Raw genomic sequence first — 26,474 nt, forward strand, 5'->3', positions numbered from 1 at the left:
GGGAGGGCTTGCAGAGCCATTTTCCTGTTACATCCTCTGTATTTCAACCTCTCTTTCACTTTTTTTTTGCCTCCTCAAGCTGCCCCAAGAAGACCTTGCAAGGTCTCCATCCCTGCAGCAGAAGGCATGGTGAACTGGTGAGCCCTGAAGAGATAGCTGAGGGTGAAAATAGGAATATTTGATGTTACCCAGCAGCTGGAAATGAAGATATCTTCTGTCCACCAAGTCAGGAAACACTGTTTGCACAATAGCTGTGTGTGCCTGCTCTGGGGGAGTTACCAGCAACCCCTTGCAGGAGATAAGAGGGATGCACATAAACAGGAGGGAAGTCAGGGGCAGGGATCATTGGAGCAGGTAAATCAGGCCCCTGTCACCCTCAGCATCCCCTGATGACTGCACTGAACTCTTGCAGTGTGGGGTAGGAAATAGGGATGGCTCAGATATAACAGGTAAATAAATAAGAAATAAATACAATACATATAAAATTCAGAGGACATGGAGGAGCCAGGAGCAGTTTTTGGGGTGGTCAAGGACAGTCACTGCCACAAGTGACTGAGCTGGTGACAGAACTTGGTCCTGTATCCCAAGCGTGTGACCTTTTATGTGCTGGCATTTTTCACATTAAATACACAGTTGGAAAGAATGAAGCTAGCCATAACCTCCAGCTCCTGCTCTCAGTATCAAGCTTAGGATAAACACAAATTTCCTGTGGAAAAAAGAAAAACCCACAGTAAAAAATCATGTTGATGTGGTACTTCACAGTACGGTTTAGGGTCATGGTGAGATTTGGTCAAAGATTAAATCTGATTATCTTGGGGGTCTTTTCCAGCCTTAATGATTCCATGATTCCAGATATATTGTGAGAACTTCAGGGCATCTCTGAACTAACTGGTTTTAAACTAAACTTTGTTTAGCAGCATTTTCTAGTGCAGTCCACTTCATAAACAAATGCAGCTGACACAGCTAGGATGGAAATGTATTTCTCATTATGTGGTGCAAGACTTCCCTGCCCTGTGAGAAGGAGCCTTACCAAAACATGCTTCTGATAACATCTGACCAGAAGAGTCAGAGAGGATGAGTGTGGAGGCCAAACCTTGCTTGCACCAAAATCCCAGTGGGATTTGTGGAGGAGCTGCCATCCCATCCACCCTGGCAGGCAAATCCCAGCGCTCTCCCTGGCTGCCCCAGGCACACAGGGCTGCTTTGTTCCCTCTGCTCCCTGCCCACCCAGCCCTCTTCTCTTCCCTTCCCAACACAATCATCAGAGCCTGCTGGCTGAGCCCTTTGTTCTGTGCCTGCACAGGAAGGTCTGGGCTCGTGGTTCACATTCCTGGTGCCAGCACGGGATGATCTTTATTGACAAACCCATTATTGATCCAGCTCCCTGCAGGAGGACTTTCACCTGCTCCAGCTCTGGCCATTGCTATGGATTTGCAGGTGATGTTTGGATACAAACACAGATAGGCTCACAATCCAACCCTTCAGGGATGTGCCCTGCTCCAGTTAATATTAAACACCTTTGGAGATATCTCTGCATTTCTCCAGGCTGGGAGGAACCTGCTGCATTCTTCTCATAGCTTCTTTGCAGGTACTGAAATAAAATCCCTGACCTGGATCCCTGAACAAAGCCCCTGTTATTCAGCCAGGTCAGGGGGAGCAGCAGTTTTCTGATCCTCTCCATCCCAGAGTTTTCTTGGATGGAGATGTGGGGTTTGACTCCATCACAGGGGATGGAAAACCCATCCCAGCCTCAGCTCAGCCTGCCTGAGATGGAGCATGTGTGCACAAACACTGCTGAGATTAAACCCCCAGAGTTCAAAACCTCACTGGCTGAAAAATGTTATGTGAATCCATTTCCCTCTATTTTAATAAAACAACTATTTTTTTTAAAACAGCAAATTTTCTTCCTGTTACAATATAATATTGCTCTACATGATGCTGTTCCAGCAGTTTATTTAAATTTCTACAAGTTTAATCTGTAAATTGCTTTTTGATGGGTGAAGCCCAGCACCTGCACTCAGCTTTCCAAGCATCAGTAACTGTACACAAACACCTTTCTCTGTTAAAGCCATTTTGGGGTGTCTTTGGCCCAGGAGGGATTTGTTCACTTGGAAAGATGAATCCTCCTTGCACAACACCAGGTGAGCAGCTTACAACAGCCACGGATTCAGAGATCCATGGAATATTCTGAGAGCAGCCAGGCCTGCTCCCAGCCTGTGGTGAGAGCAGGGCTGGGCAAAGCAGCCCCAGAACACCCCACATTGCTGGGATGGTGTGTGGGCTGCACCCCCAGCTGCAGGGACAAGCCCCTGTCTGGGGATGGATTTTCCAGCCTCAAAGATGGAAAGCATTCTGCCCTCATCTGCTGGAGGACAAAATCCACCAGCAGGTGATGCTTCGTGCTGGGCTCCATGGAGGAGAGGTGAGGGTAAGCAAGGCCTGAGTGTCCTGCCCTCCTTTCTCCAAATGAATCCAAACCACCTCCCAAGCCAGGCCTGGAGCACTCTGAAGATGTCAAGGCCCACACAAAAATCCTTCATCCCACCAGGTTTGGGAAAGCCCCCAAAATGCTCATTTGGTCCATTTCAGTTCAGCTCCTGGGTCCCAGGCCAGGGATGTGCTGCCATCCAGGAGGTTTCACAGCCCAGAACCTGTTGGGCTCGTCTTGCTCCAGCTTCCTGCTCCACCTGGTCCCAGGAGGAGACATTCCAGCCAGGCAGCCTCCTCAGCTGCATGGAGAGAGCAGAGAAACCCTTCCAGCCTTTGCTCCTGGGCCAGGCCTGCCCTGGGTTCTGCTGGATTCACCTTGAGCTTCCTCTCCTCTTCCTGGCCTTGGAGGCCTCTCCCTGCTCCAAAGCTCTCTGGAGTTTCTGATGCTGCAAATGCACCTCTTCTTCCTCCTGTTGCCAACCCAGGCCAGAAGTTGCATTTCCCACTCCAAAACCTCAGCTGGGGCCAAGGTCCACCCCAGAAATGTCCTCATTCTTTGACCCCATGAAGGGACCAGCACCAACGCCCTCATTTCCAGCAGCACAACAGAGGCAGAGCCAGGGAATCTCCACTCCTCAGGGCAGATTTCCCCTCCTGCTTTGTGGGACAGGCCAGAGAGGCCTGGAGGTGTTTGCTGTGACCCTGAGGTGACGTCTGGCCTGGAAAGGTCACACCCAAGACACTTGGCAGTGCTTCCCCTCCGAGCCCAGCAGCCACCAGCAAGCTGGGCTGTAATGAGGAGAGCAAATATTATCCTCCAGAGGTGTCAGCAGCTGCTGCTGCTTTGAAATGCTGGGAGAAAAGCCTCCTTGAATAGTTGGGATTCCTCCCAGCAGCACAGGGATGAGAGGAATAATATTTGGGAGAGGAACACACCCCGAATGAGGGAGTCTGGGTGAGGGTGGGAAGCAGAGAGCAGCCGGCATCTCCCGGCCACAGATGGTTCCCATCAAGGGGAATTTTTTTCTTGTTAATCCCAAAACAAGCTCGAGATGTATTTTTATTTCAGTGTTAAGAGGAGAGAAAAAGAAAGTCTGACATGACCCCCTGTTTTTCTGGCCTCACTCCCTGCTCAGCCTCTGCTCTGAGCAAGCACAGAAAATTCAGTTCATGTCAAAGGCAGGGACTCTGAGAACAGAAAATCCTGGGGTGGTTCTTCCAGCTCTTCTTGACCTGGGAATTCATCCCATTCCAGCTGGAAATGGAGGTAAAAATCTAAAGCCTGGGTGTGTATCTGAAGTATCCTGAGGTGTTCTCTGGGGTTCATCTAGGCACAGAGGAAAACAAGGTGCCTGTGGGTGTCAGCGAGGGTGTCACCCTTTTAAATCTTAAACCAGGGATGGACTCCTGAGCCAATCCACTCCCAAAGCCTCCATGAGCTCAGGAGCATCTCTAGCTCAAAAAAGCCCCAAAATAGTGATAAAAATTGCAATCAGTGGGAGGACTGGGAATTCATTCTCCTCAAAAGCCCTGCCTAGAGAACTTGCCTGGCATTCCTCCATGGCCTCCCTGGCTGGTGCATGCCCTGCTTCCACAAACCTGCTCTGAGGGAGCTGCCAAGAGGAACCTCTGGGCATGTCCCAGGAAATTTCCAAGGACAGCCATGGGTTGGGGATGTGGCACCCCTCCCAAATAACCAGCTGTGGGCCATCTGAAAGGATTCACATGGAAGCAGGGCCAGGAAATAACTTCTTCTCATGGGGTGACACTTGTGGTCCATGGTGGTGGCCCCACAAGGTGGTGACCTCTCAATGGGAATTTTCTTTCAGACAGAACTTCCTGGGACATTTACACCCCCAGATGAGGCTGGGCATCCCCCCCTCCTCTCTGGCAACTCCCTGGAGTGACTCAGGATGTGCAAACACTGACTCATCCCAACGTCCCAGGAGCACTGAGCCTCCCACACACCAAGACAGGGTGGTGGGAGAAGGGAAAGGCTGCACTCAGCCTCCCCTGTGCCCTGGGGGAGGCTGCAGATGCATCAGCAAGGTGGGGCAGGCTGGGGCACAGGGATGGACACAGATAAGGGCACCCTGCCCTGCTGTGGGAGCTGCTGCCCAGTATGGGAAAAATGGATTGGGAGGCTCAGGACTGGTTTAGGAAGGAGGGTTTGAAGAGCTGAGGAAGAGGATCAGGAAACCCAGGGTTGGTGTCTGGGCAGCTGCAAAGGGTGGTGGTACTTGCAAGGTCAGCTTGGCTGCACAAATCCTGGATTTCATCAGGGTGAGATTTTTCCATACAAGGGTTAAAATGTGTGGATCCTGCAGCAAACAGCAGCACTGAAAAAGCTGCCAAGGTCTCCAGTGTGTGACCACCCACTGCAAATCCTGCTGGAAAACTGGAGCAACCTGGATCTGCTCGCCAGGGATGAGGTGGATGGTTCTCCTGGAGATCTGAAATTTAAATGGACATTCAGATGCATAATTGGCCATCCTAAAAAATCTGTTTGCTCACACCACTGCACACTGTGGGGACAGAGCTCCCTGACCTGTTTTCTGTGTGAGCCAGAGCACATCTGGCATTTCTCCTCCCTCAGTCCTGGGAAATGGTCAAGTCCAACCCTTGACCCTGCACAGACACCCCAACAATGCCACCCTGGGCATTCCTGGGAGTTCCTGGAGCTCTGTGGACATTCCCTGGGGAGCCTGGGCAGTGCCAGCACCTCTGGGGGAAGAACCTTTCCCTAAATCCAACCTGACCCTGCTCTGGCACAGCTCCAGCTGTGCCAGGGTCCTGTCAGACCCCAGGGTCCTTTCCCTGCTGTTCCAGGGGGGCAGGATGGAGCTGGGACACATCTCCAGGTGACACCTGAGGGACTGAGGGCTCCTGAGTGTTCTCCCTTCACAGCAGAAGCAGAAGGGATGTGAGATGTGACATCCCTGCCCATTAAAGATTACAGCCCAGCCAGGCCACAAGGATTGCAGGAGTCAATCCCATTTAAGCCCTTCTATTTAAAGAAATAAACTACCCAGGAAAAAAAGCAGCCTAAGATTAGAAACACACAGGATTTCCTCAAATTCCAGCCATCAGCCCCAGATTCAGCTCAATGGGGTGGTTTGTTATTCTCCCAGAGCATGAATCCTGCACCCCAGCAAAATTTGGATCATGCTGTGCAGCTCCATCACAGGCCCAAAACTTCCTCTCTGCCTAAACCATCTCCAGTATTCCCTGATTAAAAATAGTTTTTCAGGCAGGAGAGTTTTGGCTTTTTGCACAAGCTGGGGATGTTTCCTGCAAATTCCACGTTGCTCAGGAGGATGCTCCTGTGCAGGAGAACCTTTCAGAAAATGTAATGCTAAGCAGGGTGGGAAGCAGAAATAATTTTGTTTTCTTGTTTTGGGTAGGAAAAGAACTCAGAGACACCCAGGGACACCTTCCACTGTCCCAGGCCGCTCCAAGCCCTGTCCAGCCTGGCCTTGGGCACTGCCAGGGATCCAGGGGCAGCCACAGCTGCTCTGGGCACCTGCGCCAGGCTGTCACCTCCCTCACAGGGAGGAAATTCTTGCCAATATCTAATCTAAAATCTCTCCCCTCATTTTAAATGACACAAAGGATGTGGGTAAAGCAGACAAAGTCACCCTGTGCTTTGTGCCTCACCAGCCAGGAATTGAGAACTCATTTGGGATTTGGCCCTGCTGCTTCTCCCTAAACTGGGTGAAACTCCAGCCTAACTTACCAACTCCAGCCTGTCCCTAAAGGGAATGAGGGATCCCTTCTGCCCCAGCACTGCAGCAGGATGGCAGCAGCTGCTTTTTCCAGGCATAGCACGAGGGGGTGACTCATTCCTGGCAGGAATTTCCCTCTCCCCCAGCCCCTCCTGCCCCTCTCTCTGCCTGGAGATTTTCCCCCAGCACAGCAACAAGGGGTGAGGGCAGCTTGAGGTCAGCCAAGAAGAGCAGAGACCTTCCCTGCATCCCCTGAATTCAGCTGGGGACGTGTCCAAGAGGTGCCCACTCCCTCCCAGCTGTGTGTTTTGGGAAGGAGGGGAGGGGAATTCTGGAATACTGGGCAGAGCTGTCCCATCAGGCATCAAAAGAGACACATCTCATGTGCCAGTTGTCCCTGTGGTGGCCCTGAGGTGCAGCCAGGGCTGGGCAGGGCACGTGAGGGAGCTCAGCTGCATGTGCACCAACAGGTCCAGCAGGAGCCATCCAGGATGACCACACAGCCAGGTAGCCCATGATTCATGGCACAACCACCTGCTGAAGCTGCAAGCACTCACTTCCCACCTCCAGCTCTCCTCCAGGCCAGGTGGCAAAGGCACAGGGGCAGAAGGTGCCCCTTGCCATGGCCACCAAGCAGGAGCTGCCACGAGACCTGAACTCAGCTCCACACCACAGCTCTATGGGATTCAGGAGGCCCAGGGTAGCCTTGGGGACACACATCAATTTCTCAGGGTACAGAACCTGGAATGAGATCTTGGAAAGCTGGAGATGGAAGGAGACAGTCCAAAGGAGGACCTGGTTTTCAGGAAAATGACAGAGAATCACAGACTGGTTTGGGCTGAAGGAACCTTAAAGCTTGCCCAGTTTCATGGGCAGGGACACCTCCCACTGTCCCAGGTTGCTCCAAACCATGTCCAACCTGGCTTTGGGCACTTCCAGGGACTCAGGGGCAGCCACAGCTGCTCTGGGCACCCTGTGCCAGGGCTTGCTCACCTTTACAGCCAAGAATTCCTTCCAAATATCCCATTTAAATCCACCCTCATGCTACAAATGCAGGAGCTCAGTATACAGGAAGGGCAGAGATGTGCCCCCCTCTCCAGGTGTGCTTTTCCTTCACCAGTTATCCCAAACACACCAAGTCTCCCTTTTTTCCCCCCACTCTGGGCAGCCACAGCTTGGCCACGAGTGGAAAATGATTCTTTGAGTGAGTGTGGCAGGATCAGCTGACTGGGCTGGCTGCAGATCTCGTGGTCACACAGCTCTAGATGTGCAGCAGTGCCTGCCTAAGCCTTTCCGTGGAGAGGGGAGCTGGCAGCGTGCAAATAAATCCTTGGGAAGCACAAGGGGTTGGAGACAGAACAGGACTCCCCAAGGGAGACACAGGGGGTGCAGAGAGGGTGGGCAAAGCACAGATGGAGCTGATGGAGCATCACCAACCCTGTGCTTCCCTTGGTTATCCCAGTGCAAGGGGATCTGGGCAATCCCTGAGTTACTCTGCAGAGATTTTCCTCGCTGCTGGCAATTGCAAATTCAGGAGAGGAGGGGATCTGAGCAGGAGCTGCTGCTGAGGTTTCAAACCAAATATCCATCCCCTGAGCAGGAATGCTTTGTGTCAGACCTGTAGGGGTTTTTCAGGTGGATCAGTGGGGTTTGCTGGCACTGGCACCAGCACCACTGGGGCTGTCAGCTCTGATCATGCACAGCTCAGGGCTTGCATGATGAGAACAGGCTTGGGCTCCATCCAGCTCAGATCCAGTTAATTAAAAGAAATAAAACACTTCCCTACAAGCCAAACCCCCTTTTCTGGGTGCTGTTTACTGGGAGGCTGCAGTTCTGGACCCTGCTAAAGGGATTGCCTGCTGCTTGTGCACACTGGCACATCCCTGGGGACACATGGACATGGCCCTGAAACAGAGCAGCTGTGGCTGCCCCTGGATCCCTGGCAGTGTCCCAGGCCAGGCTGGACAGGGCTTGGAGCAGCCTGGGACAGTGGGAGGTGTCCCTGCCATGGCAGGGGTGGCACTGAAGCTTTAAGGCTGACCCAAACCATTCTGTGCCATAATGATTGTGTGATTTTATATGAGAGCTGCTCTGAGTCACTCCCATCCCCACAGTCCTTCTGCCAAGATCCTCCTGCAGATCCTTGTCTCTCTTTCCTTCCCTGGAAAGAGAGAGCCAAGGAAAGATTCCTGGCATGGGAAAGAGGAGACCAGTTCACACAGTCCTCATGGCAATTGGGATTTGGGCAGCCTGGGGAACCCTCTTCAGGAGAAGAGGATCCTGCAGGTCCCTCAAAGAGAAGGAGAAGGACTCCCTCTCTCTGCTCCCAGGCAGAATAGCAACTCTGAAACTGAAACTTGGAAAGACACAAGGAATCTCCTGGCTGGCATGCTGCACCCATGCCATGTTCCCACAGTTTGGGGTTATCTATACTATCATCCTATTTCTAGTGATAAATCTAATCAATCACAGTTGAAATTATATTTGGCAGAGTGTGAAATATGCTAAGTTCCCCTTCCAGGCCAGGTTGGACAGGGCTTGGAGCAACCTGGGATAGTGGAAGGTGTCCCTGCCCATGGCAGGGGGTGGCACTGGGTGATCTTTAAGGTCCTTTCCAACCCAAAACAAGAAAAAACAACAAAGCAATAATGTCAGGGGTTTCTACATCCATCTTTGCTTCCCCTTTTCCCTCCTGACCATGCTAGCCTTGTTACTCCTCTTAGCTCTGCTTTTCTCCTTCCATCAGGGAGGACTGGCCTGCAGGAGCTTCATCCCCAGGGCAAGTGGAAGGGAAATCACCCCTCCCTGGCAGAGGGGGCTCCAGGACGCACTGCTGGGGCACATCCCTGGTCTGTGCGGGGCAGACCGAGCCCTTCCTGCTGCTCCTCCCGGGACTGGTGCCTGGGCAAGGCTGGAGCCAGCCCGGGATGGTGCCGGTGCCGGATCCGGGCAGCGGGGGGAGCAGCGAGACCGGGACACGGGACAGGAACGGACGGACACGGGATGTCCTGCCCGCCTGGGGAGAGATCCCTGCATTCCTGGGGCTCGGGGTGGGCTTGGGGATGTCTGCAGCTGGGTGGGATCCTGCCTGCTCCCCGAGGAACCCCAACAGGGGAGCAGTCTCTGCAGGGGAAGCTGTGCCCAGGCCTGGTGTGGGTGGGAGTCCTGCAGAGCCCTCATTGGATCTCTGTGCTCCCAGCTCTCTGCAGCTCCTGAATCCCAGCCAGCCTCTCTCCGTCTCCACTATTTTTAAATCCATCTATTTCCGCTGGTCTCCCTGCTTTGGTGCAGCCTTTTCCACACTGACACTTCTGCAGCCCAGAAATCCTAAATATTCTCCTTCTCCCAAGAGTTTAGGCACCAGCTGCACTGGGGAGCAGGGGAGCTCAGGGCCAGCAGTGCAGGGGCTGTGCTGTTTGTTGTGGGTTCATGGCACTTTCTGAAGCATGGGAAACTCATGGCCACAGGCACACAGAGCCAGAAGTGAATTCCCAGAGCAGGATTCAGGGCGTGGGATTGCAGACAGAAACCCTGGAGGAGGTTCCTCACCCTGATCCCACCCTCCTGCTGCCCCAGGGATGCAGGGCTGGCACCAAGGCACACAGTTATCTGGGATTTTCCAGCTAATGGGACCACACACAGGTGATGAGCACCTCTGGAGTGCACAGTGCCATGAGCCCAGTGCTTCTCATGCCCATAAGGATTTGTCTGCACTGACTCTACACCAGCCCTGTGGTGCCCAAGATTCCTGCAGGGCTTTTTGGGTGTCCCCTCACCCTGCCCCACTTCATACCTGCTTCCACAGGGTGACCATGCACCTTCCTGCAAATGCCAGGGAAGTCAGGAAAGCTTCAGGCAGTGATGAATTGCTGGATTCATGGCACGTGGTGAATCAGAGCCCAGAGTGGATTCATTGTGCACCCCACATTTGATGAACTTGCCTCCAGAAGATCCAATTCTATTAACTGGAATTAGGGAGAAAATCATAGTTAAATTGTTAATTCATCAAGACAAATGCATTCACAGTCACTGGAGATATTTCTGAATGCGGGGAGGTCAATTTGGAAAATGAAGACAATTCCACAATTGCAGTTTCTCCATTATTTTGCATCTCCAGCACACAGCTTTGTCATTGGAAACTACAACAACCAGAACTGGGCATTCCATATCCAACAGAAACCCTGGCAAGTTCAGGATTTGAGTGTTTGCCTCCCATTGAACTGCAGCCATGACTGCAATCTGAAATGTTCAAAAATTCAGGAGGTGCCTTAAGTTCTTTGCTGCTGCTTCTCTGTGTTCAGGCAGCAAAGGAGCTTGAAACAATTCCCAACTGGATGGGGCTAAGGCAGCTCCATGCAGGAGAGGAGGAGGGCAGTAAGAGGCTTTGATTCACACATGTCTGTAACCACAGCATCCCTGGATCCCAAACCAGGAGTGATCCCAGCGGGATTCAGGTCTTGACGTCAAAGCCAACAGTCCAGAAGTGCAAATGATTTCAGAGACTGAATCCAAGCTGTTTGTGCACAGCTGGGAAACATCCAGCACCTTCCTGAAGGGAATCAGGAGTGAAACAAGGATCCTCATTCATCCAAACCTCCCACCCCACCTCTCCCAAGCACCTCTGCCCCAGGCTGAACAAGAGCCCTTCTGTACAAAGCCAAATTCAGCAGCTCTGATGCCTCCTCCAGTGCTGGCAACAGCCTGTCAGAGCCAGGGACATGCAGGAGATGTTCAGTGTGCTGAGTGCTGGGCCAGGAGCTTGGAGTGAGCAGAGAGAGGCAGCTCCTGCATCCCTTCCCACTGTGGGAAGCACAGTTTGGGCATCCACGTTGGAGAAAGGCATCAATCATGGCCCCACAGGCTACAAAAACACAAAGCAGAGCCTGTTCCTGCCTGGGGTTTGCAGCAGAGTAACCAGGAGCAGGCAGAGAAGAGAAGGATAAAGAGGCTGCTCTGTAATTCCAGAGGACCCTTGGCCATGAGATCCACCTCTGCTGGATGAGATTGGAGTTGGGTGGGATTGGGATAGTCCCACACAGAGCAGCTCCACATCCTGGGGTCCCAGCCCTCAGCAGAGAGCTGTGCGGAGAGGGAGAAGATGCCCCTGGGACTCCCTCTCAAGTCCTCAGCATCCTTGTGGAGAGGAAAGCAGCACACACCAGCCTGGCTCTGACTGTGCCCCAAACTCACCTTTCATGCCTCAGTCTCCCCAGATTTTACAGGGGATCATCACCCTTGCCCAAGTTCCTGCAATCCTGGGCCATCTGCAGATGCAGCTCTGGTGTGATGAGTCAGATGTGCCTCGTGTGACTCAGCTGGCAGATCCCATCCAACAGCCACGCAGCTTCCCTTGCTCCAGGATCCATATCTGCCATTCTTACTGCCAAGTGCATGACTGCTCCCAAAACTAAACATGCCTATGAGCTTCTAAATGCACCAGGAAAAGGCCTTTCCAGCTTCATTCTGAAACAGAGAAAAGTTCACTGCACCATCCACAACTTTCCTCCCTGCAAGTTACAAAAGACAGAAAACGGAAAACAGAGAATGGGTTTTGTTTCTAAAATTAACGTCCCCGAGGCAGGAATGTGGCTCTGCAACACCAGGAGCTGTGGCAGGACAGGGATGTGACCCTGGAAAAGTCTTTAATGTGTGGATACAGCCCAGTGGCAGCTGGAATAAAATGTGAGTGGCTCCTTCTGAAGCTCTCAAGAGCGAGTGTCGCTCTGCAAGAATGCAGCAGGGTTGCATCATGTGGGTTCCTTGAATCTTCCACAAATTTGCCACTTCTTCCCTGCCACATTTTCATGGGGAATCTATAAAGGAGCTGGGAAAAACACACTGCAATTTTCTGCTGGCAGGAATATTCAGGCTAAGTGGGGTTTCATCACACAGGGAAGATGTCACTTTGTTCCTAAGGGTCTCTGGCCTTGGAGATCCATCCTGAAATACATCCTGGCCTCTTGCAGACACATCCTAAATTTCCATGTTGTGGGTTAAGCCCCCCGACCCAATCTGGACCTATGGAAAAGGACATTTGCCTCCCAGGTGGGTGCATTTTGTCATCCCAAGCAAAGCTGTTCAAATCTGGACACAAACTGGTTTGGTCCCATCAGACCAGTATAACATCCCCAGGGTTGGGACAACCATGGTCCTTGGAAACTGGGGAAGGATGAAACTCCTCTTCCTGTTTGGTTTTACACTAAAGCAGAGACTTCAGATGAGATCTTGGGAAGGAATTGTTCCCTGTGAGGGTGGGCAGGCCCTGGCACAGGTGCCCAGAGAAGCTCTGGCTGCCCCTGGATCCCTGGAAGTGTCCAAGGTCAGGATGGACAGGGCTTGGAGCAGCCTGAGATAGTGGGAGATGTCCCTGCCATGGCAGAGGTGGCACTGGATGGGCTTTAACATTACTTCCAACCCAAACCAGTCTGAGGTCCTGTGATTCCTGCTGTATCTCTCTGGGCACCTTTTGTGCTGCCTCTGCAAGAGCAGAACAGACAAAGAGGCTGCCAAGGCCCCTCCTAAGCATCCCTTTGCTTACACATGCTCAGCACTTGGCTGAGGAGGAGAGTGCACACTGTTTGTTCCTGCTGGGCCCCTGCCCAGCGTGTCCTTCCTGGGATTCATCCCTCCCCTCCTCCTTTCCTGCCTTCCAACTGCTGCACCAACCCCTCAAGGCAGCAAAGCCAGCAGCCCCAGCCCTGTCCTGCACTCAGCCCCCTCCTTCCTCTGCCATCAACAGTGGCAGTTTTAGGATTGGGCTTCTTGGGAACCTGATTTCCAACAAAGAAAGGACTTTTAGGGACAGCAGCAGGACTGGGGGGACAGGCAGTTGTGTGACACCCTTGCCCACACAGCACAGGCTGGGCCCACCCCCCTCCAGCCTGAGCAGTGCTGTGCTGGAAGCACAAGATTGGCTGCTGAGGATCCCTCTGCAGGCCAGGCTCGGGTTTAGGGGCGGTTCTGCTCCCTCAGCTGGCTCCAGAATAAACTCTTTCCTTTTACATCCCAGCTTCCTGAGGGGGGAGCGTGTGGGGCTGAGCCTCCTCGCAGCTTCCACCAAGCGTGAGGGCAGGCAGAGCTCAGACCTCTCACATTCCCATATGCTCCTGGAAAATGCCAGGAAGAGATGAGGGAGAGCTCACTGCAGCTTTTAACAGGAGAGCTGCCCCACCACAATTCCACTCTGAGCACAGCAGATCAACCACCTGGGCCTTCTCTGCTTGTGCTTTGTAATAAAGGGTGAAAAGCTGGAATTGGACATTCCTTGCTGCCTGTTTCCAGGGAGGAAATGCAGCATCCCAGGATGTTTCATGTCCCAAAGCCCTGGTGCTCTCACATCCTGTCCTTGAGAGGCCCCTGAACCCATGGGACTGATGTGGCTGACAAACCAAGCACTTGCTTTTCCTTTTGGCTGCTTTTTGGGAGGATCCAGCCAGTTCCAGTCACTGAGAGGCAGAAGGGAGAGGGTAAAGAGTGCACATCACCAGAGCTCATCTTAGAATCACTGAGTTTAGGGTTGGAAGAGTCCTCTAGGACCATGGAGTCCAAACATTAGCCTGGAAAGGGCATCCTGGATCCTCTTGGCTTGCCACAACCCCAAACCAGCACTCCTGGATCAGTAGGAACAGCTCAGGATCAACAGCCCCCTGGGTCCTCCCAAGGATTGCAAATCCCTGCTGCCACATCCACAAGGATTCCATCTCCTCCTGCCATAGCCCAGCACAGCCCTGGGATCCAGGGGCCTGCAATCCAAGCTGCCACCACCCGTGCTGGCCCTCTGCTGAGGCCACACAGATGTCATTCTTTCCACCCAAAAGCACCAGAGGAATTCCACCCCCCTGCCTCGCTGTGCTGGCAGGAAACCCTGTGGATTTTGAACTTTTCTCTGGGAGTATTAAACAGGGATTACAAACTGGGATCAAGGGAATCTCTCTCTGCTGTGCCCTGTGGGAAAGCTGCAGCTGCAGCCTCTGTAGCCTGTCCTCCCTGCTTTGTGCACTGTGACATACCTGGATGATGCCATGCATGGGGAATGTGCTCCACAGCAATCAGATCTTTTCCTCTTCCTTTTCCTCCTCCAGCACACCTGCCAAGGAAGCAGAAGGAGATCAGTGCTTTGCAGAGGATGCACAAATTTGCCCCTTTAGGACATGTAAAGCCAGTGAGCTCCCTGGAAGCCTGGGGCTGGCATGGCACAGCAGGCTGGCACAGGAGCTTGGCTCTCACTGCTGCACTCCAGCCAGGCCAGGGCACGGATCCACAGGATGCAGCCTTTCAGCTCCACTGCCGTCCTTTGTGTGCTGTCTGCTCACACAAAGCTGGGCCCTCCCAGCCCCAGCCAGGCCAGAGCTGGGCATGGCTGAGAGCCAGAGAGGGGCAGAAGGCTGGGATCCCACTGCTGCCAGCAAAGCCACGGCTCCACAGTGCCTGGGGCTGCACGGGTGAGCTCACAGTGCCAAAGGAGGCTGTGCAGGGAGGAAATCAAAGTGCTGAACCCAAACTTGTCCTTGAGCTGAGCCTTGAAGCAGAATTCCCCAAAATCTTTGCATGTGAGGACCTGGAGCAGCAGGCAAGCCCTGACTAGCTCTAGAGCAGAGGGAGAGCTCAGAGATCCTTCCACTGCACAAAGTGGTCTCCTGAAAAAGAGGGAGAGGGATTTTTAATAAGGGCAGAAAGTGACAAGGGGGAATGGCTTCCCACTGCCAGAGGACAGGGTTAGAGGGGACATTGGGAAGGAATTGTTCCCTGTGTGAGTGGTGACACCCTGGCTCAGGGTGCCCAGAGAAGCTGCGGCTGCCCCTGGATCCATGGAAATGCCAAAGGCCAGGTTGGATGGGGCTTGGAGCAAGGTGGGACAGTGGAAGGTCCCCTCCTGCCCACGGGGTGATTTTAAGGCTCCTCAGTGCTGGCTCCCAGCATCCCTGCCCTCCTCAGCCACCATCCTGGAAAGCAGAGATCCTGCACCAGCACAGATGACAGGCTGTCTCCAGCACAGGAAAACAGGATGAGTCTCCTGGGTCACTGCAAGGTGAGAGTGCAAAGCTGCTGGAGTTTATATTTAAAAAGCCCTGTCCAAAGAACACACAGCGTCTGCTTTCGTAGAAATGAACCACTCCTTCAAGAGATAACCAAGTGAATTAGTAACACTGCTTGAAACAAGAAGCCAAACAACCAGGGCAGCACCAATCTGGATGGGCATGGATTGTTTCCCACAGAACTGGACCCCGGTACTGTTGGATTGCACTGCTCTCCATCCCAGCATTTTTTTATGGGGGATGTAGGATCACACCCAGGACTTTTTTTGTCTTGGGGGCTGTGGGATCACACCCAGGTCACAAAAACTCTGGGTGAATTTTAATTTAAGGCTCAGTGCATCTGCACTGCCCTAAACCCACAAAGCCAAGCCGTGCTGGAAATAGCTCCAGACAAAAGAATCCCGAGCTCTGCCCTGCGCAAGTGCGGTGTGGAGGGAGGAGCTGGCCGGGAGGAGAGGATGTGTCTGTCCCTCTGGCAGCTGGAACCGCTCATTACACCAGCAGGGGAGACGGAAGAAGGCAACTCCCAGTTTGGCTCCCCCTTCCCAGTCCCCATCCCACCGCTGGAGGAGCTCCTACGTGGCACTGTGGGGGCTGGGAGCGCCTCTGCACAGCCTGCAATCGCTGCAGAGCAATCCCAGCAACGCACATCAGCCTGACTGCCACAACTCTGCCCTGCACACAACTGCTCACAGTCACTGCTCACCACAGCCTCCCAAAAAGCTTCCTTCCTTTTCAAAGGATCAAGCTGTTTGCTGACATTTTGGTAGAACTGACTCATTTGCTGCGTATTCACATCCCAAAGATCTGCAAGGGCTTTTTGTGGCTCTTACCAGGCTGTGTTGGAGAGACAACAGGAATAGGTTGAAATACACACTTGAAAATCAGGAATAGGTTGAAATAGCAACTCCTGGACTTAACACCAGGAATAGCTTGAAATATACAGGAATAGGTTGAAATATACACTTAAAAATCAGAAAAAATCTGAAATATCTTTATGCTGAGCTGCCAGCCCTCAAACACAATTATTTGCATTCTACTCCAATAGGTTGAATAGGAATAGGTTGAAATATTCACTTAAAATCAGGAATAGGTTGAAACAGCAACTCCTGCACTTAATAGCAGGAATAGGTTGAAATATTCACTTAAAATCAGGAATAGGTTGAAATAGCAACTCCTGCACTTAATAGCAGGAATAGGTTGAAATATACACTTAAAAATCAGGAAAAATCTGAAATATCTTTATGCTGGGCTGCCAGCCCCGAAACTCAACTATTTGCATTCTGCTCCATGTTATTGAGGCAAAGCCATTTCAAAGGACAAAAGCACAGAGCACCGTGAGTGGCAAAGGACTTTGGTGCTGGGAGGCAGTGAAAGTAATCAAGATTAAAAGTTTAGGAGTTTTTTTAAAATTTCACTCGGAAGGTGAAAAAATCTCACATGGGAAGTAATTACAGAGCAGGGTTTGAAGGTGGAGCAATTCAGAATTTGGCAGAGAAAAGCAGCTGATGGTGGAAGTTTAAAGGAGCTTTTCTCATTTCTCAGCTGGCACATGCTGCTGGTACAGACCAGTAACATTTGCCTTGGTATTGATGGTTTTGATATCAGCAAATTCGTTTTTAAAAAAGCCAAAATTTTGCTATAAAAACTCTGGGACCCCACTGTTGATTATTTATGCAGGCACAAAGCAAAGCTAACTGCACCAAAAGACACTGGTGTACCAAAATCTGTTGCCTAAGGTATTCCAAAGCTTTTTCCCACTGAATCCCTCCCTGAAGGGACCAGATTTCTAAACATCACTGAGCACCAGGTTTGTTGCAGCTGATGGAGAGTTTTTTTTACAGGAAGGTCTCAAAGATCTCCCCTTGTTTGAGATAAGAAGTACCTACTCACACAGCACCATCTGAACAGGTCAGATGGAAGAAAAATGTCACCTTTTGATGCTACCTTCCAGAATAGGTGGGCTGTGAAGGGGAATGGAATGGTGATTCCAAAGCAAGATGCTTCCAAGACAACAAGGAGAATATTCAAAGCCAGAAGGAAAATCAGATGCTGTTTGCTGCTACAGCAACAGGAGGCTGAGACCTGCTGAGACTCCTGTCTTCAGAGGGAAGCAGAAAAGCTTGGCAGAGCCAAAACTAGGGGAAAAAATGAAATTACAGTGTGATTAAAAGGGAGACATAGACATCAGTTAAAGAACACAAGGATGCAGCATCCTTCTGCTGATGCAACTATCCATGAGGGGGTGGTACCTTGAATATCCCTCCATCCCAGACTGCCATGAAAACAATCCAGTGCTGTCCTAAACCATGACAGGGTTGGATCAGAGCTTCAACACTTGTGACTCAGCACAAACCTCTCCATGGCACAGCTTCTCTGGGCACCCTGTGCCAGGGCCTGCCCACCCTCACAGCCAGGAGTCCTTCCCAATATCCCATCCATCCCTGCCCTCTGGCAGTGGGAGCCATTCCCTGGGTCCTGTCCTTCCATCCCTTGTGCTCTCCAGCTCTGCTGGAGCCCCTTTAGGCACTGGAAGGGCTCTGAGCTCTCCCTATAACTTTCTCTTCTCTCTTGGAGTTCACATTTCAAATTCACACTTGAGGACGGGGCAGTGTTAAACATTGGCTGCCTGTGACTGCTCCAGTCGTGCCTGAAGCCCTTTGCATCACCCCTGACTTCACATGGAGGGCGACAGCCCAGAAACAAACAAATAAATATATCACTACCTGCCTTTGGTAGGTGCCAACAACCATCCAGCTGCAGGAGATGCCAGGGGCAGGGAGAGGATGGAAATAAGACAGACCTGAGCCCTGCAAGAAGGCAAAAGCACAGTTAGGGCAGGCACAGCTGCCCACGCTCCTGCAGGAGGCCAGGCAGGGCAGGAGCAGGGCAGGCGCATCCCCCATCCCTCCCGACCCCCCCGGGCGGCGCGGGGCCGGCATTCCCTGCCATTGGCGGCGGCCGGGAGAGAGCCGGGACGGATCCTCCCCTTCCTCTCCCTCCCCAGCATTTTTGAGAGGGTTTTCCCAAGTTTCCAGAAGTTTCTCCCCGGCCCCTTATATACCCCCTCCGCAGGACCGGGAGGTGCACAGGGAGCCGAGCAACGCCGTGTCCTGACCCCGCAGGTAAGGGGGGGACCCGGGGGACCGGATGGGGACAGAGCTGAGGTTGCAGCAGGGCCAGGGGGGTTTTGGGGTCCTGCAGCCTCCTGGTTGGCAAAAAAAAAATCGGGAGGAGGGTTATGGCATGGGAGAAGGGGTGCATGGGGGTAGGCTGCAGTGGGATAGGGGTACAGACTGCCCCATGAGCTGGCTCTGGGTTTTTGAGGAAAAGCATTAAAAAATCCCCCAATCGCCTCCAGTTTGCAAGAGGTGGTCCCAGTGAAGCTGCGGGAAAAGCTCTCAGAGGATGAGGAAAAAGAAAAGGGGGATAAGGGAGTGAAATCCTCCAGCCCCGCTCAGGCTCAGCCTGGGAGCCTGCAGGACCCTGGGCACCATCCCAGCGCAGAACGAGAGCTCTCCCTGCACAGCACAGCCCGACCCTGCTCCTGCTGCCTTAACCAAGTGCCACATCCCTCTGGTGACACGGAAACGGCCTCTTGCCTGCACTCCTGTGCCCTGCAGCTCTGCCCTGCTCCTGGGAGAACTCCCATCCCGCCAGGAAAGGGGTCCCGGCAGCCGCAGGGAGGGCTGAGCAATGCCACGCTGGCACTGGGCGTCCCCTCGCTGTGGGAGCACAGCACAGGATGGTGCTGCCTGTGCATTCCCCACATTCCCTCCATTGCCACCACGGGCTCTGAATTCACCCAGAATTGCTGCTGTAATCCAAGAATGGGCAAAATTTCTCCATCTCAGGCTGTGTGACTCACCAGAGCCCAAATCTGCCACCCAGCCCTGAAGTAATGAACCTTTTTATAAGCTGAGGATGAAACAGTGCAGGCCACCCCCTGCTACCAAGAGAACTACTCCATGTATCTGTTTTCTTTCAGAAAGAAAAAGGCAAACGTTGACCTCACTATGAAACAGTTTCAAGGTATCCTTAGAAATAAACGGGAAATAGAAAACCAGAAGGAGCCTCCTCACACTTCCAATGTTTGTCACCCTGGCTGCACTTTAAAAAGAATGTTGAGGGCAGTTTTGAGCCTGTCTGCTCTTTGGGCAGGCAGGATGGCTCCTCCCTTTAAAGGATTTTAGGTTGTAACTCCCACTCTGGCAAAGGGTCCTGGTGGAACTGCGCACTCTCCTTGCCCGGGGCTACGTGCTGCGTGTTTCCTTCCCTGTGTAATCCCAGCGGGCCCCTCGCTTCCTGCTGGGAGTGCTTTAACCCTGCTGGGAATGCTTTAACCCTGCTGCAGCCTTTCCCTGCCTCCCAGGCCAGGGACAGCCCCTGAGGCTGGGCTGGAGCAGAGGAGCGCCAAGGAACAGGGCTGCGGGGTAGCGAAGGTTCCTGTGGAGGAGAAAGTCCCCAGAAGCTGCAGGGGGAATTTAAGGCCTGAGGAGCTGCCAGCAGGAAGGTTTGCTGAGTGAAGGCAGGAGGGAGGGGAGCTGTGGGGCCAGGGGGGATGAGCCCCAAAGGGCTTCCAGGCACTTAGACCAGAAGCTCAGGGCTCAGAGCCCTTGCTGGGGTGGGTTCACCTGCGTTGGGATGAGATTCACCCACCTCAGGCATGAACTGAAGGCTCTGCTGGGGAAAAAGAGGCTCCTCCATCTCCCTCTGTCCCAGTTACCTCCCCGGCAGGGCTGGACTGGCGAACCAAAGCCGAACAGAGCTGATCAGACAGGGCAGGACCTTCTCCAGGGCTGCTCTGGCTTTGCTGGAAGCTCACGTGCTCCATCTAGTGCCAAGGAATCCGAGGGTTTGGGGCCCAGGCCGGGGTCCCCAGAGAGGACGGTCCTTGCCGTGCAGGGCCCGCAACAGCCCTTGGATCAGGGGGCAGCACCAAAATTTTCCAGCTTTTCCTGATCAGGGAAGAGGTTTCTCCTGCTCTGGGGACAGAACCATGGAATGGTTGGGTTTAAAGACTACCTTTTTCCCCACCTGCCATGGGCAGCAGGGACACCTTGCCCTATCCCAGGTTGCCCCAAGCCCCATCCAGCCTGGCCTTTGGACACTGCCAGGGATCCAGGGACAGCCACAGCTGCTCTGGGCACCCTGTGCCAGGGCCTGCCCACCCTCACAGGGAAGAATTTCTTACTAATGTCCAATCTAAGCCTGTCTTCTTTCAGTTAAAGCCATTCCCCCTTGCCCTGTGCAGATCACATGAGAAATACCTGTTGCTTACATTCCCTGACCCTTCCTTAAACCATTCACTGTACATTAACACTGGAATATAGGGAAGGAAGCTTTCATTCCAAATGCACAGGCTCTGCTTGCCAGGGTGCAGCCTGCACTCCTGAAGATTAATTGTTGCTCAGGGTGGACTTGGGATGGTTGTACCCCAATGAAGCACTGGGGCAATGTCACTGGAGCAAGGAATGGGTTTCTCTGGAACAGCCCCTGGGATCTCTGGATGCTCCAGGAAGGCTCTGGCCCATGCTGAGGGTGCATTTTCTCGCCCAGCAGGTGCTGTGAGGTGCTGGGTGCTGCTGAAGCCATGTGGACGATCGTGGGGCTGGCCCTCCTGGGCCTCGCTGCGGCCGTGCCCTCGGAGGACAGGAAGCTGAGCGACAAGGCCACCACGCTGGCCGAGCGCAGCACCACGCTGGCCTTCAACCTCTACCACGCCATGGCCAAAGACAAGGACATGGAGAACATCCTGCTGTCCCCCGTGGTGGTGGCCTCGTCCCTGGGGCTGGTGTCGCTGGGGGGCAAGGCCACGACGGCGTCGCAGGCCAAGGCGGTGCTGAGCGCCGACAAGCTGAACGACGAGTACGTGCACAGCGGGCTGGCCGAGCTGCTCAGCGAGGTCAGCAACAGCACCGCCCGCAACGTCACCTGGAAGATCGGCAACCGCCTCTACGGGCCCGCCTCCATCACCTTCACCGAGGACTTCGTCAAGAACAGCAAGAAGCACTACAACTACGAGCACTCCAAGATCAACTTCCGAGACAAGAGGAGCGCCCTCAAGTCCATCAATGAGTGGGCAGCACAGACCACGGATGGGAAACTCCCAGAGGTCACCAAAGATGTGGAGAAAACTGATGGGGCCCTCATTGTCAACGCCATGTTCTTCAAGCGTAAGTTCTACCTTCAGTTCTTGGTACAAGTGACCTAAAACCTGCCCTGAGCCAACACACAGAATCGTGGAATGGTCTGGGTTGGGAGGGGCTTTAAAGATCATCCACCAGCCCCAAGGGAAGGTGGACAAATCCTAGGCCCACTGGAGGCAGCTCTTTGTCAGTGGTTGGGAACTGTGCATGGACTTAGCGCCCATTCTCTTTTCTTACAAGCTGTGTTCCTCTCTCTCCTGCAGCTCACTGGGATGAGAAGTTCCATCATAAGATGGTGGACAACCGTGGCTTCATGGTGACCCGTTCCTACACCGTAGGCGTGCCCATGATGCACCGCACAGGTGAGTGGGAACCCTCCACAACTGGAGTTACGATCATTGTTCTCCCTTACCCAGATTTCCACCAGCTGCTTCCAAGATTGTTTTGCCTCATGAGAGAGAACAAAGCAGGGAAGTGTTTGTTCTACTGATCCAGTCTCCCTGTGAGCAGAGAATCCATGTTTACTATGAGCTGCTTGGCTGTTGGGAACAAATCCTGGCTCATTACACAAATGTCAGCCACAGCCAACTCCAAGAATGCTGGGCCACTTCCCAAAAGGGTGTCCAGACTCACTTCCCTTCCTGGTCAGGCAAAGTCCAGCTGAATTCACTTTGCTCCACATCTCACTGCTCCCTTCTTCTGGTTTCAAGGTCTCTACAATTACTACGATGATGAGGCAGAGAAGCTCCAGGTGGTGGAGATGCCACTGGCTCACAAGCTCTCCAGCATGATCTTCATCATGCCAAACCACGTGGAGCCTCTGGAGAGAGTGGAGAAACTGCTGAACAAGGAGCAGCTCAAGACATGGACCAGCAAGATGAAGAAGAGATCAGTGGCCATCTCGCTGCCAAAAGTCGTCCTGGAAGTCAGCCATGACCTGCAGGTAAAGGGGGTCCTTAAACAGCTGGGCCTCTCTGGGATGGGAGGAAGGACAGTGGGATGGGGGTTATCCTTGCCTGCTGCCCCTCTTCCCTCTTGCACTGTGTCATCTCCGGGAGGGTTGCTGACCTCTTGTCTCCTCCTAGAAACACCTGGGTGGTCTGGGCCTGACAGAAGCCATTGACAAAACCAAGGCTGACTTGTCCAAGATCTCTGGCAAGAAAGACCTTTACCTGTCCAACGTGTTCCACGCCGCGGCTCTGGAGTGGGACACTGAAGGGAACCCCTACGACGCCGACATCTACGGCCGAGAGGAGATGAGGAACCCCAAACTCTTCTACGCTGACCACCCCTTCATCTTCATGATCAAGGACACAAAAACCAACTCCATCCTCTTCATCGGCAGGCTCGTGAGGCCCAAAGGCGACAAGATGCGTGACGAGTTGTAGTTGGGTTTGTTTTGGTTGGGTTTTTTCCCAGAGCTTTGGTTTGTGTGTGTTTTTAGGGGGGCATTTTGACAAATGGGAAACACTATTTTGTATCCTTCTCGAACCATGGGTGCTATTCAGACCAGGGTGCATTGTGAGGAGAAACCAGCGTACACTTTACCTCACCCCACGATCCAGATTGCACAAACCCACCTCCAGAGAGGAGCAGGGGAGCCTGGCACCAGAGGGTCACCGGGAGTCAGCTGAGGTGGCCAGGTTGAAGCTGAGCTCCTCCCTGCACTGGTTAAGCCTCCTGCTCAGCCCCTTGCTGCTCCACCAGCCCTGCCAAGGCACTACCTTCCCATCCCAAACGCTTCCACCCCACTGCACGCTTACCGCTGCCGCTTTTCTCCTGCTTGGGTGCCCCGTGGCACCGCTCCAGAGCTGCTCCTGCTTCTCTCTTCTCTCTCCAGGGGTGTGGAACAGAGCTCCAAGGGCCAGCTGTGCAGTCCAGCCCCTGCAGGGCCCTGGAGCAGAGCAGGAGGCAGCACAGGAGAATGGAGATTGTATGGAGTTGTGTCCTTCTGTCCTACCTAACCCTGCATTCTGTGCTCGATGCTTCAACCACAGCAGCTCCTTAGGGAGAGCATCAAAGCCAAGAGCAGCTTGGATCAACACTTCACAGAGAACTAAGGGGCTTTGGGATGTCAGGGAGAGCCCAAAGCACAGCCTGGGTTTCTAGAAAGAGTAACCTGAGGTTCCTTCAACACTCCACCTCTTGGGATCACTGAGGGGCCAAGAGCTGTAATTAAACAGGCAGAGAACTCACTTCTCTTGGAAATGCTCTGCATCAGCCTGTAGGGCTGGCAAAGAATCCATTCCACTGCCAGGGCTCTCCCAGAGCTGGCTCCAGTCAGCTCCCTGTGGAGCTGACCCAAGGCACTCCTGGCTGGCTTCTCACAGGGAGGTGGGATCAGGTTCACCTCCACTTTCTTGCTTAATTAAACACAAAGCTTTAAAGCTGCCATTACCTGACTTCCTAATTATGCTCTGCTGAAGCTCCATGGTACTTTAGCTCCCTGTCTGCTGACCTGGATAAGGGGACCCTGAAAAACAAAGGTATTTATAGTTATATTTATGTCTGACAATTAGCAGGTTTCACAGCCTGATCCAGGCTATTCCTAACTTCTCTTCAAGGGCTATCATCAGGTCAGTACTATTTAAAGGAGCTGATGTATCCCAGGAGCATTGCTTGCCACGCACTGAGAGACACCACGAGGCAAACACTGAGATTATGGAAATGAGGGAAATCCATGCATCCCAATGGATTTCAGTTCCCTGAAACCAGCATGGAGCACCTACAAGGCTTTGCTTTATGTCCCTGCCAATTTTCCCTGCTGCTGTAGAAGCCCAATACTGCATATTCCCAGGTGCTGGGAGGCAGGAGGCAATGCCAGGTGTGTCCCCAAATGTGGGACACTTCCAGGTGATGCAGTGCACTGAAGCCACACACAGAACGTTCTGGAGGCTGGGCTGGGGGGTGGAAGGGGTGGGCAAGGCAAGAACACACTGTGGGATATTGTGAATAATTTGCATCATGTGGATGCAGGTGTCTGATGGCTTTTGTTGTCTGTTCTTGTACCACACAGTGACAGTTGTGTAATTTTGCAATAAAACTTTTTCAATGAAGCCCTGGCAGCTGGAATCCCTTGCAGAGCAAAATAAACTCAGGGTTCCTTGCAATCATTAAATCCAAGGCAGCCTAAAGTGGCAACTACAGACAAAAATTACTCAATGCACAAGATGAATTCCTACAGCACATCAATCATGAGGAAGGAATGCTCTTAGCAGATTTTCCCTTTGCTGTTTTCTCCTGAAACTGCAAATATCCAACACCTTAAATGCTCCACAGGTAAAGGACCATCAGCCCTGTCCTGCTGGGCCATTTAGCAGAATAAAACCTGAGCTGTCAGCCACAGGGACCAGCCCTCCTGATTCTCCATGCCAAAGCTCCTCCAGCTGGGATCCACTCTGGCAAAATAGAGGAAAAAACTGCAGGCTAAAGATACCTTTCCCAGGTGGAAAATCCAGCACTGGCAGACCCTGCTAATCCATGTTCTCCCACTTCTGGAAAGGGATGAACCTTCTGCTACTCACAAGCTAAAGGCACAGACATGGCCCCTTTTCCCTGAGCCTGGGCAAGCACACACATCCCTGTGCAGCTCCTCCCACACTGCAAAATCACCACATGCTTCCTCATTTTCACTAAATTGGAATTACTGAAGCCACCTCCAGCACCAACCACAGCAGGAACACATCACCCTGGAATAGCAATATTGAAAATAAGTTAAAAGTTTTCCAGAGCTCCTGAGTTCATACCACCCCCAGCTCATCTTCCAGGGCTTTTGTCCAAGGGAAGCACCCATTAGACACAGGGAACTGAGTGAGTTCCCTTCTCTAAACAGCTCAGAGAGGTGGTAATTCCAGCCAAAACAGTTGGAAAAGGTGTCCAGCTCACACTTGGAGCCACAGCTGCTCTGGGCACCCTGTGCCAGGGCCTCACCACCCTGCCAGGGAGTAATTCCTTCCCACTATCCCATCCATCCCTGCCCTCTGGCAGTGGGAGCCATTCCCTGTGTCCTGTCACTCCATCCCTTGTTCAAAGTCCTCTCCAGCTCTCCTGGAGCCCCTTCAGGGGCTCTGAGCTCTCCCTGCAGCCTTCTCTTCCCCAACTCTAGCAGTGATCAGCACTGTGAAATTAGCAGGGTAATGGACAAGGCTGAAGAGCTTTTACTCAGGAAGAAGTGGAACAATCTCCCAAAAATCCAGCCCTCTCTGAGAGGCAGCAGGAGAGGCTTCTAACCATCACCATCCACCACACAGTGTGTTTAAGAATTTAGAGACAACATGCAAAACCAGGTGTGACTTTTATTGCTTCAGATCTCCCCACTTTCACACATTTCCTGCTCCTACGATCTGACAGAGCTGCATTGTCATATTTGTATTTTCAGATTATTTCCACATTCAAATTTGTATAAAAAATTTATGTTGGCATTAGTCTAATATTTATATTAACTATTTAAACCTTTGCACTGAATGGTGCACAGAGAAACCTGAAATCACTGACACTCCAAAAAGGCACATCTTGTTTCTGAAACTCAACCAGACTCCCAGAGAAGCTGGGAACAGCAAGGCCAAGGCTCCCTAGACAGACCAGTTCAAAATTCCAGTTCCTAGGCTGACTGCCTAATTCCTGCAGAGAAACCTCCTAACATCAGAAATGTGGATGTGAAAGCTAGTCCTAAACAACAAACAGCCTTTGAATTCTTTACAATCTAAAACTCCTTGATCCTGCACATACATTATCTCCTGTGATTGTGCCTCTCTTCCCATTCCTGCACCAAACTTCCACCAGACATTCCCACCTTGCAGGTCAGGACAGAAGGTTTGAAATCCTGAGTGTCACTTTTGCTCTGACCCCACAAATCCACACCCAAAGGTACCTGACCCTGCCAGGAGCTGCACTGGCCTGGACACTCCTAGAAAAGCTCCCCCTCCTGGAAGCACTGGGATGTAGGGATCAGTCACCAGGACTCCATGGAGTGTGTTAGCCATGACCCTCTGAATATGGGATTGCTGCTCCAGCTCTACCTATCACAGGGATCAGTGCTTTATTCCCACTTTGTTTGCATCAGGGTCTGGTGAAGGTTGCTCCAGAAGGGGAACACAGCAACAGAATTCCTTCCACACCAAAGGTGGGAGCAAGGT

The 26,474-nt window shown here is 52.6% G+C and overlaps 1 protein-coding gene and 1 long non-coding RNA gene across 5 annotated transcripts; one reads left to right on the forward strand and one right to left on the reverse strand.

Moving 5' to 3' along the window:
* Nucleotides 1-1,953: 1,953 nt before the first annotated feature.
* On the reverse strand, nucleotides 1,954-18,057 carry LOC135455278 (uncharacterized). Of its 2 annotated transcripts, none has more exons than XR_010442301.1 (5): nucleotides 17,921-18,057; nucleotides 14,165-14,241; nucleotides 11,346-11,618; nucleotides 9,949-10,120; nucleotides 1,954-4,883 (listed from the first exon to the last, which is right to left on the reverse strand). It is a non-coding gene; the product is annotated as an uncharacterized LOC135455278 (long non-coding RNA). The 2 variants fall into 2 exon arrangements; XR_010442302.1 differs by lacking the exon at nucleotides 17,921-18,057 and adding an exon at nucleotides 17,138-17,317.
* Nucleotides 18,058-18,130: 73 nt separating this feature from the next.
* On the forward strand, nucleotides 18,131-24,395 carry SERPINH1 (serpin family H member 1). Of its 3 annotated transcripts, none has more exons than XM_064728346.1 (5): nucleotides 18,131-18,315; nucleotides 20,753-21,366; nucleotides 21,603-21,701; nucleotides 22,050-22,282; nucleotides 22,425-24,395. In XM_064728346.1, exons 2-5 carry the CDS (start codon nucleotides 20,784-20,786, stop codon nucleotides 22,725-22,727), a joined length of 1,218 nt encoding a protein of 405 aa, XP_064584416.1. In that variant the 5' UTR covers nucleotides 18,131-18,315; nucleotides 20,753-20,783; the 3' UTR covers nucleotides 22,728-24,395. The 3 variants fall into 3 exon arrangements, with proteins under 3 accessions (XP_064584416.1, XP_064584407.1, XP_064584423.1); XM_064728337.1 differs by having other exon boundaries at nucleotides 18,171-18,315; nucleotides 20,750-21,366; XM_064728353.1 differs by lacking the exon at nucleotides 18,131-18,315 and adding an exon at nucleotides 19,515-19,703.
* Nucleotides 24,396-26,474: the final 2,079 nt, after the last annotated feature.

This window comes from Zonotrichia leucophrys, chromosome 1 (genome assembly GCF_028769735.1).
Source record: "Zonotrichia leucophrys gambelii isolate GWCS_2022_RI chromosome 1, RI_Zleu_2.0, whole genome shotgun sequence".
Classification (NCBI taxonomy): domain Eukaryota; kingdom Metazoa; phylum Chordata; class Aves; order Passeriformes; family Passerellidae; genus Zonotrichia; species Zonotrichia leucophrys.

Coding starts and splice junctions, on each gene's coding strand:
- SERPINH1 (XM_064728346.1), top strand. CDS start 20,784: ATGTGGACGATCGTGGGGCTGGCCCTCCTGGGCCTCGCTGCGGCCGTG. Junction 21,702..22,049: donor GCCCATGATGCACCGCACAG/GTGAGTGGGAAC, acceptor TCTGGTTTCAAG/GTCTCTACAATTACTACGAT. Junction 22,283..22,424: donor AAGTCAGCCATGACCTGCAG/GTAAAGGGGGTC, acceptor GTCTCCTCCTAG/AAACACCTGGGTGGTCTGGG.